This window comes from Haliotis rubra, unplaced genomic scaffold (assembly GCF_003918875.1).
Source record: "Haliotis rubra isolate DU_JTF1 unplaced genomic scaffold, ASM391887v1 Scf687, whole genome shotgun sequence".
In the NCBI taxonomy this organism is placed as follows: domain Eukaryota; kingdom Metazoa; phylum Mollusca; class Gastropoda; order Lepetellida; family Haliotidae; genus Haliotis; species Haliotis rubra.
The window spans coordinates 335,649-348,686 of NW_025767398.1; the positions used below are offsets into that span (position 1 = coordinate 335,649).

Sequence of the window (13,038 nt, forward strand, 5' to 3'; positions counted from 1 at the left end):
ATACGAATCGACATGCCCAAGGAAGGTGACACCCCCCCTCAAATTCGACAACCACAAGAACCAGATGGTCGTACCTTACATCATCTACGCCGACTTCGAAGCCCTCGTCAAACACGTTGACACCATAGGTCCGCCCCGGACAAAAGTGTCATGCACAAAACGCAGGAGCACGAGGCCTGTGGATTCGGATACGTGGTCATCCGATGTGATAGGAAAACAAACGCGCCCGTGGTGTACAGAGGCCCCAACGCGGCTGAAATTTTTTTCATGTGTTTGCAGCACGAAGAGAAAATGATCAGGAAAAGGCTGTACACCGTCGTTACCATGCGCATGACCCAAGCTGACAAGTGAGCTCACAACGGCAGCCACGTGTGTCATGTGTGCGACGAACCGCTGAACGGCGATTCGGTGAGAGATCACTGCCATATCACCGGTGAGTACAGAGGCGCAGCCCACAACGCGTTCAACCTCAAGCTCAGAATCAACCCCATTACAATCAACATCCCCATGGTCTTCCACAACTTGTAGGGTACGACTGTCACTTGATCATGCAGGCCATCGCGAGGGTCGACGGCAACCTGACGTGCATCCCCAACAACATGGAGAGATACATCTCCTTCTCCCTGAGGTTCATCGACTCAGTTCAGTTCCTCCTGTCGTCTCTCCACAGTTTGATCAAGGCCAGCGATACCTTCCACATCACCCATCGATACACCGACGCCAAGACTAGACCCCTGCTGATGAGGAAGGGTGTGTACCCCCTACGAGTACATGGATAGCTGGGCCAAGTTCGACGAGACCCGACTGCCTCCCATCAGCCGATTTTACAGCAACCCAGGACGATTACGACCACGCCCATAACGTGTGGGAGAATCTGGGCTGCAGGAACCTGGGTGATTACCACGACCTGTACTTGACAATGGACGTACTCTTGCTGGCCGACGTGTTTGAGACGTTCAGGAGGATGTGCTTCAAACAGTATGAACTCGATCCTGCATGGTACTACACCAGCCCCGGTCTCTCTTGGGATGCCTTGCTGAAAAAGACCGAGGTCAAACTCCTCACCGATTACAACATGCACCTGTTCATCGAGAAAGGCTTACGAGGTGGGATTTCCATGGTCTCCAAACGCTATGCGAAAACCAACAACGAGTACGTGAAGGGCTACGACCCTAGCAAGCCCACCAATCATCTCCTCTACCTTGATGCCAACAACCTGTACGGCTGGGCTATGAGCCAGTATCTACGTACCGGGGGGGTTCGAGTGGGTGTCCAAGATAGACGTCATGAGCATACCACCGGATTCGGGGAAGGGTTACATACTCGAAGTGGAGTATCCAGCAGCATTGCACGCTGCACACAACAGCTACCCCCTGGTTCCCGAACGGTTAATGGTCAATCGAGACTGGATGTCCGACTACCAACGGAACTCGCTGGGGGGAAATAAACCGGGCCAACCTTGAAAAACTCGTACCCACCTTGATGACCAAAACCAAGTACATCGTTCACTATCGCAACCTGCAGCTGTACCTGTCGCTGGGTATGAGGCTGACTAAAATTCATAGGGTGCCAAGTTCGACCAAAGCCCCAGGATGGAGCCTCACATCAGAATGAACACGGACCTGCGAAAGCTGGACACCAGTGACTTCGAGAAGAACCTCTACAAGCTCATGAACAACTCGGCGAAAACGCGTGACCGTGATGCTAGTCCGGTTGAAAGAGGAAGACAAGCTCAGGAAACTGATAGCCAGCCCGGCATTCAACAGGAGCAAGATATTCACTGACGATCTGGTGGCCCTGCACATGAAGAAAAGCCACATCAAATTCAACCGGCCCGTCTACGTGGGGATGAGCATCCTCGATCTCTCCAAGCACCTGATGTACAACTTTTACTACAACGAGCTCAAGAAACAGTACAGGTATGAAGTGCTGTACACGGACACAGACTCCCTGCTGATGGAGATTCGAACCGAGGACGTGTATGAGGACATGAAGAAACACATGCACCTGTACGACACCAGCGACTACCCTAAGGACCACCCCATGCACAGCCAAGTCAACAAAAAGGTCCTCGGCAAGATGAATAGACGAGTGTGCCTGCACGCCGATCGCCGAGTACATAGGCTTGAGGCCCAAGATGTACTCCATCCTGAAAGCCGACAATGGCGAGATCCGAAAGGCGAAGGGGGTCAAGAAATACGGGTGAAACAACACATCAAACACGTCAGGTTCAACGAAGCCCTGTTCAGGACCCGTACCTTCAAGCATCAAATGAATATGCTTAGAAGCGATGGGCAGAGGATATACGGACTGACGATAACACATACGCGTACGGACATGAGAAAATTGAACCAAAAAACGTAGACGTATGTCACAACGCCTTGAGACCATTTACTACAGCCCGCGTGGGTACTGGAAAGGGGCTAGTGCCATAAACAAGCTTGCCAAAATGGCGAGAGTATCACCGCACGAGGCCAAAGTGTGGCTGGAAAAACAAGCTCTGTGGCAGATCTACCTATTGGCACCACGCTTCGTACCTAGAAGAAAGTTTGGTGTGTCGACGCCCAATAGCGTCCACCAGGCCGACCTCCTGTTTCTACCCCACGACAGGAGGTACAAGTACGCCCTAACCGTCGTTGACGTGGCCAGCCACTACAAAGAAGCTGAGCCCTTAATCGCGAAAGATTCGGCCCAAGTAGCCAGCGGATTCGAGCGCATATACAAGCGTAGTCCGCTGACATGGCCCACAGAGCTGCAAGTCGACCCCGGACGGGAGTTCATGGGTGCCAAGCTAGCCTAGCCAAGCACGGCGATCAAGTCAGGCGCGGTGTGGCAAGCGTTCATCGCAGCCATTTGGACTTTGGCTGAGCGCTTATTCGGGCACCAGTATGCGAGAGAGATTGTCAACCCAGAAAAACGATCGACGGAATGGGTAGCGCGGCTACTTCGAGTGGTGTCGGCTATCAATCACGAACCACTCGCCTCACGGACAAGAAACCGGTCGACGCTATCAAACTGAAATCACTGACGGCCGAACCGACTGCACCATTGCGCGGGAAGGAGGAACAGATACCCGACCGGGTCCTCGTGAGCACTACAAAAATGACTTGGTTTCCTGAAATCTGGAAACCATCCGTATACTGGGTAAATGGGGAATCCAGTTGGTTTCCATTCACTGAAACTGAGTAACTGAGTTTCCAACTAGATTCCATTTTGGATTCTTTGATTTTTGCATTTCAGTAAATGGAAACCAACAAGAAACTAAGGTTATAGGTTTCTTGTTGGTTTCCATTCCTGGAATTTGTAATTGAAGGTTTTCATGAAATGGAAACCAACATAAAACCAGAAAATGTAGTTTTATGTTGGTTTCCTGTGCACTGTTTTGAACTGAGTAACTTAAAATTTGCAAGTATTTGGCATTAAGTTGACCATCCTGGCATCCAGTTGGTATCCATTCATTGAAACTGGGTAACCTATTTTCCTAATAGAATCCATAATGGATACTGTAAACTTATAGTTCCGGTAATGGAAACCAACAAGAAACTATGGTCATGTGTATACTGTTGGTTTCCATTCCCGAAACTTAGTTTGGAAGATTAATTAACTACTTTCATATCATATTACATTATCAGTAATTGCGTAGAATAATTATGAGGTCTTAAAATTCAAAATGAATATGCCTGGGGAAGGAACAGCAGATTTACATTTGAAAGAGTATGTAATTTGTAAGATTGCATAGATGAACAAGAAGAAAGGTTACCCCAAATAGTTGTTGACGCATTGATCAACTTTATATTTACCTGTTTTTGTTGAACCAAGATGTTGAGTGTGTGGAAAGAACTGATATTGTGGGACATAATTTATACTGTTATAATTTTGATATATGACACATGAAGTGTTTCACTTGTGTTCGACAATAACTGTGAAGTCTGACAAGCTTAGATGAACAATCCTCAGTTATCAAATTTTATCATTTATTACCATCTTAATTGTTATTAAATGTAAATTATTTATCGTCATTTCATATCATGGGGAATTTTGAAAATCTAAATAGATGGATGATATTCCACGATGAGTAACAATTTTCACTGTAGTAATGAAAAAGCTTAAACGTCAAAAAGTGAAATTTGAGGGAAAACTCGGTTTAATATTTTTGCTTTAGAATGTGAAAGAGTATAAGCATTTAGGAAGTTTAGTATAATGTAATTCAAACAGTTGTCAATCCGGTACATACATTACGGATCTCTCAATAACTAGAATATCAGGGAATTGTACTATGAATTGAGGTTGTCAGTAATGTTTACCATTAAAAGCATTTAAAGTTAGTATAAGCTTTGACAGTGAGTTCAAGTACTTGACAAACAATCAGTGTCATGTCATTTGTATGTCGGGGTCTGTGTGTTGGCTTCCTTGGTGTTGTCTCGTCTTAACGGGCACCTATTATTAAAATTGAATTGCTGTAGAAGTAATGAGTCGGTAATCCGTGGGCACGCGCGAACTCGTGACACTTTATAAAAGCAAAGTTTTTCTGTACTGAAGTGGTCATTTTCCTCTTGTATGTCTGGAAATCACAACCAAATTGGGTCAGATAACGTTTTCATACCTGCCAATCGAAAAGGGGTTAGGTATTTGTTATTACCCACAATGCCCGTACACACAATTGCCGCCATTTTGTCACTTGAACTCATGAGAAGTTGTTTTGAAAGTGGGCCAAAGTGTCTCCCGTTTTTAACACAACAAGGAACCCAGCACAATGAATTATTCCTTCGCTTGTCCATGTGGGATACACCCGAACCGGCCCCAAGCCGAACCGGCCCTGGATATTCCTATATAGTTGGGTGTATTTCAATGCAGTGCAACTATTCATTGACGCAGAATAAAAAGAAATGAAATACAGTGTGATTAAATATTTGCCTGGAAAGATTTAAAACATTCTCATAAAGTCTTCCGTGACAGAGGTAAATGCAATCAGGTCAAAGCATAACGCTAAGAAAGAGCACATTATTTGATCAAAATATAACAAATCAGGTGAAACCCTGCAATGTTATATTTACCAAGACCTTCAATCATCCCCAGCCGGTGACAAGCTAAACACAGGTCTGGTGTAGACATTGTGTGAAGCAAGCACTTGGTTCTTACAACATTCATACAGCTTTACAGTAGACGTATAATGTACATTTACACTATTTCATCAAATTTCCTAAATCAGTTAAAAAGTAGAAACTGAGAACTTACCCACCAATCACATCCTAACACGAGCGACACATCTCACTGCTAGCTATGAAATGCCTTGACTGGCGACACCACGACCGCAAAGCTGCCAGCTATGACGTCATTGTGACGTGTCAGGTTAGGAGCATGGCAACGTTTGGCGCTCGACTGCTTGTACTTCTCAACAACTCTATATGGAAATATTTCTAATCGTCCCATGTTAGCCCTCCAGTTTTATCAGATGAAAGCAGCATATTACAACACATTTCGTGTTACCTGTGGCATGACATGGACGACAATTGTATTATAAGCATATCGGATGCTTCCCTTGAAAGAGTTCCTTCCGTTCCCCCAACCCTAAACCTAACCTAACTTATGGACTTTTAGTCATTTTTGTGATTTCTATAGTAATTGTTGTGTTAGGTTTTGTTAATAATTTTAGTATATATTGATTCATAAATATTATTCGGGATGGGGGAAAGGGAGGAACTGTTACCGCCTCCTTAAATTTTAGTAATTCACCTATTGTTTGTATCACAAAACTCCCAATATTTGTTTACAAAAATATATATGCCCTCTTTGAAAACACGTCATATGTGGATATCATTAGACGTCAGATGCTTAGATGTAAATAGCTGCGATCATTCTGTGAACGTACTCACATTGAGCTTATAAATGAAAGACAAACTGTGTTTTTCTGAGCCTGTTGTGCTAAGTGTAGACAGGTATTCCCCAACTCAGTCTAGATGTGAAATAGATACCGAGATATTTATGTTCAGATACAGTGTCCATAAGTCGTCCGCCATGGTAGTATGGGAGACCATTGTATGTATCTGGAAAGTTGGGGTCGATCAAGTCGGGTATTATAGTTTGTGGCTATGTAAGGACTGACTTCAACTGGTGTGAGCATTATAATATTATGTTCTGTTGTAGTTAGAATATATGAATGAATTGTTTATACAGTCGAGCACCTTTGTGTCGAACACTGATAACCCGATATCTCGGTTGTGTCGATATAACATTTCGGTCCCAACAAAATCCTTCATATTTCATCATTATTCAAGCTCTTTTACCTTGATACGGATGTCTCGATATTTCGGATCTCTAGATATAATTTCATGGTCCCAACAATAAAATTACCCTTTTAACTCGATATTAATAAGAAACTCGGTATTCACCTACCTTTCATGGGCAAGTATCCCTCTGAACTGAGGTTGTTTCTACATGTTTACGGCATAAATCAAAGAGATGCGGTAGTGTAGAGTAATTAGGGCTAATTGAGTTGAAGGTGTCACTTGATTAATTAGGATTAATTAAGAAGGAATTAATTAGGAAGTACTCACTGTTACGACTAAACACTACTGATAACGGATTATAGTTTCCAATCAAAACATGCTGAGAAGCAATGAGGGGATTGTGCTATCACGTGACTAGCATGTGATTGTTGAGTTGTTTCTAACCAGTGGACTGAGAAATACGGATTAGGAGTCAATGACAGCGACAGTGACATTGATATTGACGAACCAGCCCCACCCTTGCCAACCGTTCTCCAAGCCACAGAGACCCTGGGTGCGTTCACAAGATTTGTGGATTCGAGAGATGGAGGGCAACTGTTACAAGCACTTGTCATGTATCGAGAGTGATTATCTACTATCGCTTTCATGCAACCACCAAATACATTGAGATTTAATGACATTTCACCTTATAATATCACCGTATCTCAGATTCAATATATTTCTTATAATTAGTGAGGTTGATAATATGATGGAATTGTAATGTATATGAAATGGGTTTTTAATAATGTAACTAAGATGGTTTACCGACGTAATATAATAATCAGTCAGCAGATAACGTGTAATGTGATAGTGTTGTGAATTAAGTGTCGGTAAAACAGCCCTGTAGACAGATCATGTGTGTTAAATATATGTGTCCATATAGTGTATGTGTAAAGTCACCAAGTACATGGTGTGCTTTCTATATCCAGTGTCCGGGATCGATACACTCTGTAAGATCCGCCGATCGAGAGGGATCGACCCTGACATGGCGTCCGTGAATCTTGACTCTTGACATCTGAGTATTTGGGTAGAGGACATGCCACCTGTCAATCTGGACTTTTTTGACATCTGAGTGTTTGGGGAGAGTGACATGCCATCCGTGAATCTGGACTCTTGACATCTGATTGTTTAGGAGTGACATGCCACCCGTGAATCTCGACTTTTGACATCTGATTGTTTTCTGAGGAGAGTGACATGCCGCCCGTGAATCTGGACTTTTGACATCTGAGTGTTTAGGGAGAGTGACATGCCGCCCGTCAATCTGGACTCTTGACATCTGATTGTTTAGGGAGAGTGACATGCCCCCGTGAATCTGGACTCTTGACATCTCAGTGTCTGGAGAGAGTGACATGCCGCTCGTGAATCTGGACTCTTGACATCTCAGTGTTTGGAGAGAGTGACATGCCGCCCGTGAATCTGGACTTTTGACATCTGAGTATTAGGGGAGAGTGACATGTATATATTATATCATATGAACTGTTGTGTGTTAATTTAGAAAGACCTTTGTAATGGTGTTACATTTGGAGCGTTGATGTGAGTGTATGTGAATGGTGAGGTATGAGGTACGTACTTGGCTAAGTAGGGGAAAGAGAGTGAGTGTGTTTGATGAGTGAGAATGAAGTTAGGAGTGACAGCATATATGAATCATTGTGATCAAGGCATATTTAGTTAATAGATTATATTAACTTTTAATTTTGGGGGATGTATTTACTCTAGCATGTGACACTCTGTAATCAGGCAGTCTGTAATGTGTATAAAACATTACTAGTGAAGTCATTTATATACTAAAAACCCAATTTGCAGTCTTGCTCTGCCTGAATCCCTCGGGTAACCTCCTGCCAGTCTTGGAGAACTACTTGGTGTGGTGTCAATCATGAAAGGGCAATCCAAAACGAGGCTCTATCAGGGCATTCCACAAATATTGGCACTTAGACAAGCAAAGAAATAATCTGGTGCAGGGTTTCACTCATCCGAAGTTTCTGCAACACTGAGACTGATTTCCTTTATCAGGTCATAATGACACAAACATAAAACGTGCTGTGTTCAGTTGACTGGGGCTGTGCTGGACAGATCTAGGATGAAGTCTCTGGCCTGACAACACCGGGTCGAGTCTTCATGACAAATGGGGATTGGGCGATTTCATTCAAAGCAAGTTAAAATACTGGGAATAGGGTAATATTTTCGTCGTGGAAGTGGTACTGTGGCGTAACGAAACCAGTTCGAGTCTAATCTGATGTCCACTTCCTAATTGAATCAGTAAGTTCACCCAGAAATCTAAAGGTACGGGATAGATTCAGTGTGAACGCAGCATAGTTGAAAGTCAAAATTCAAAGGAAGTACACTTACAACATCAGCGTAAAATATTTGAATTAGTAGCAGTGATTCAGCTTGCTTAGTGAATGAGTTTAGATAAACCTTCTGATATACTGATTAACACTCTTCCATAAATTATTGAATTTCTTGCTTTTCATACATCAAAGCGTCGCTTGAATTTTTCTACTGATATTTCAATATAGTAATGAAAACATACTGGATCATAAAGGTCTAACATTATGCCAAGATATTTGTACCTCGACATTGTACCAAAGGGTGGGAAAAAATCATCCTGTTTTAGAAACTGACTTTCTAAATTCAGTTTTTAGCCAGTAAATCTAGTTTGGTGAACATAGAATACAAGGGTTTCCTGACTGATTTATTAGTTTTTTAACATAGGTGTAGAGTCATCAGCAAAATAAACCCCTTCTCATTCTTTCCAGTAAACAGTAAGCCATATATATTCAGGTTGTTTCTAAATTTACTATTTATTACTTCAGCACAGATAAAACAATATACATGGGCTAACTAGGGTAACCTTGCCTTGTTCCTACTTGTCTACAGGACCAAAATTAACGTCCGGTGGTAACTGGAAACACAGTTACAACAGGTGTCTAAAGGACCCAAGTTGACACGCCCAACATTGGAGGCATGGGCTCAAGAAGTGACAAATGTCCCCCATGGGTACCAGAAGAACAATAAGTGACAAATGCCTCAGATGAGAGCCAAGGGGAGAAGAAGTGACAAATGTGCCACATGGTGACCAGGAGAACAATAAGTGGCAAATGAAGAGGAGCACATGTTCATGGCTAAATAATTACTTATTGCCACAGATGCGACGTTTCGGTACAGTTCCTGTCCCCGCTATCAAGTAAATGGTACATGCGACAAGGAGTACAACAGACACATGGGAACCTACAAATCATATGTCCATATACATTATAAGTCCTGTATTGGCATCACCTGTTAACCCAACGGTTACATGCCTTGTAAGTCCTTGGTTGGCTGCATTTTGACATGTCCAATAAACTCTGTGCACGACATGCACCACTGGCATGTCCTGTTAACCTTATGTTCAAATGCACAATAAAATGTACGTTGTACGTATATACAATACCCAATGCCCTATATGAACACATATCCAATAAAATAGATGTCCAATCATCATCATGTTTACATGCGCAATAAACCTTATGCTGACATGCCATGTGAACCCTATGCTGACATGCCATTGAACCCTATGAGGACATGTCATGAACCCTATGCTGACATGTCATGTGAACCCTATGCTGACATGTCATGTGAACCCTATGCTGACATGTCATGTGAACCCTATGCTGACATGTCATGTGAACCCTATGCTGACATGTCATGTGAACCCTATGTTTGTATGTGCTGTAATCATATGGCCTTAGTGATCACAAATTTTATTGGTCAATAAGCGTTTGAAATATGGGTAGTTCGGAAATGAAAGGTTTCCACTAAAAACACAGAAAGTTTACCTCCAACATATTGTTTCAAAAGCAGAAGACACATACCTATGCAGGATGATTGTAAAACAATTGGCTAAATTGTAATGAAATGATAACGTTAAACGTATATATTTGGGTTGGAATATCAAGATAGAATTGTAACCAAGCGAATAATCTCTGCTTAACGTCTCACCTGCAGTAGTTCCAGGATACGTCGTGGTCGATGTCGTGAGTGACACCTCCGACAATGACGATGTTGACATCGAACTCTCATTACCATCAGTCTCTTTAGCCTCATCCCTCACCACACAACAACTCAAATTCAGTGTCATCAAGTCCTTGGTAAGACCTGTGATCTGTTGTTTTGTAGCAAAAATATCTTGATTGGTCGAATTCAGTTCAGATATCAGCATCCTGGCATCACGCAGATCAGCTGCCGTCTTATTCATGTCGTCGCGTAGTTGTCCAAGACACTCGCTGTACGTGTCCCTTTCTTGTCGAACACGTCTCAGCTCTTGAGTTATTACTCTCAGGTGTGACTGTGTGTCTTGTAAACTGGAATTCAGGCTGTCAACTTCAGCTAACGCCAGTTCCATCTGTATAGCCAGTTCCATCCTCTTGGTCTCAGCTTGAGCAGTTTCAAATTTCGATGTTTTAATCTCCTTCTCCATCACTGCCACTCGATCAGCCAAGGTTGGACCACTGCGAGCAGCCTGTACGTCGCTGACAGCTAGCACCACAAAAATCAGGAAAACAAGTGTTGAGATCTCCATTGTTCTAGTGAACTTCGCAGCACGCAGCTAGGAATACGACTACCTCGCCACCGGGTAAACGGCTTTAATATAGCCCGACTCAAGTGTTTGGTACAATGCCAGCTCGTGGAACCACACGTTACACCAGTAGTGTGCGTACACGTGGCGTGATAGCAACCGACATGGCGGATAACTACATGAGATGGATATGCAGTGCCATGTACCCAGCAATGTACACTGCTCGGTGTATTGTCACTGTTAACGTAACGTCACATATATTGTAACACTTGTTATAGTTACAGATTCTAGTACTTTTGTTGAGTTGTGTCGACAGATGGGTACACAGAGTGTATTGCTAGCTTTCGGTCGTGGGAGTCGTGATACTTTTCACTTATCAGAGGGGTGCACACGTTCCAAGGCCTAGGGTACCAATTGTACGACTTTCAATCTTGAGGAAGCCGCGATAGCTGATTGGGTTAGAGGGCTGACTATGTGTACTGGCGACTAGGTGCCTGACTGAATGGGGTCAATCCAACAAAATAGATATGCGAGTATGTTCCTGTAGATGAACCCCAAAATAAAACATCTCTTACTTTTACTCTATAATACATACCAGTGTCCATTGTGTATTACTGTAAAGGATACACATTACATGCATTACATTACAAGGGGCTGTAGGGTAGCCTAATGGTTAAACCTTCTACTCTACTGTACAGGATATGCATTCCCTGCATTACATTACAGGGGGCTGTAGGGTAGCCCAATGGTTAAACCTTCTACTCTACTGTACAGGATATGCATTCCCTGCATTACATTACAGGGGGCTGTAGGGTAGCCCAATGGTTAAACCTTCTACTCTACTGTACAGGATATACATTACATGTATTACATTACAAGGGGCTGTAGGGCAGCATAATGGTTAACCTTCTACTCTACTGTACAGGATATACATTACATGCATTACATTACAAGGGGCTGTAGGGTAGCATAATGGTTAACCTTCTACTCTACTGTACAGGATATACATTACATGTATTACAGTACAGGGGGCTGTAGGGTAGCCTAATGGTTAAAGCTTCTACTCTACTGTACAGGATATACATTACATGTATTACAGTACAGGGGGCTGTAGGGTAGCCTAATGGTTAAAGCTTCTACTCTACTGTACAGGATATACATTACATGCATTACATTACATGGGGCTGTAGGGTAGCATAATGGTTAACCTTCTACTCTACTGTACAGGATATACATTCCATGTATTACATTACAGGGGGCTGTAGGGTAGCATAATGGTTAAACCTTCTACTCTACTGTACAGGATATACATTACATGTATTACATTACAGGGGGCTGTAGGGTAGCATAATGGCTAAATCTTCTACTCTACTGTACAGGATATACATTACATGTATTACATTACAGGGGGCTGTAGGGTAGCATAATGGTTAAACCTTCTACTCTACTGTACAGGATAAACATTACATATATTACATTACAGGGGGCTGTAGGGTAGCATAATGGCTAAATCGTCTACTCTACTGTACAGGATATACATTACATGTATTACATTACATGGGGCTGTAGGGTAACATAATGGTTAACCTTCTACTCTACTGTACAGGATATACATTCCATGGATTACATTACAGGGGACAGTAGGGTAGCCTAATGGCTAAACCTTCTAACTGTACAGCATTAAAATTACCTTCTACTCTAATGGCTAAACCTTCTACTGTACAGGATATACATTCCATGCATTACATTACATGGGGCTGTAGGGTAGCCTAATGGCTAAACCTTCTACTCTACTGTACAGGATATACATTCCATGCATTACATTACAGGTGGCTGTAGGGTAGCATAATGGTTAAACCTTCTACTCTACTGTACAGGATGTACATTCCATGGATTACATTACAGTTGAGTTGAGTTGGGCTTTACGTCACATCGGCATTATTCCAGCATTATAGTGACGAGAACAAGTCTGCATTAATATACATTGTAAGTACAAAGTGGTTTCGTTTCAAAGACATACATTCATTACGTTGTCATTTTAGAACAGAGAATGTCATAGCACTAGATTGAAAAGCAGGTACATTCGTTATTGACATTACACATTTACATTTTATGATATAGATCGACTTCCCTCAGGTAGTTTAGTATCAGATGGGCGCTCACGCTGGAGAACAGATCTTTCAGATTGGTTGCGTGATAATGCGAGTCCCTTGCAGA

At 42.7% G+C, this 13,038-nt stretch overlaps 1 protein-coding gene across 1 annotated transcript in view; it reads right to left on the reverse strand.

Moving 5' to 3' along the window:
- LOC124258206 overlaps window positions 1-10,878 on the reverse strand; it is a 61,254-nt gene extending 50,376 nt beyond the window's left edge. The window contains exon 1 of the mRNA XM_046692272.1: window positions 10,245-10,878. Within this exon, the coding sequence (XP_046548228.1) occupies window positions 10,245-10,824 (580 nt within the window). The 5' untranslated portion in view covers window positions 10,825-10,878. The remainder of the gene's footprint in view (window positions 1-10,244) is intronic.
- Between the last annotated feature and the right edge of the window lie 2,160 nt (window positions 10,879-13,038).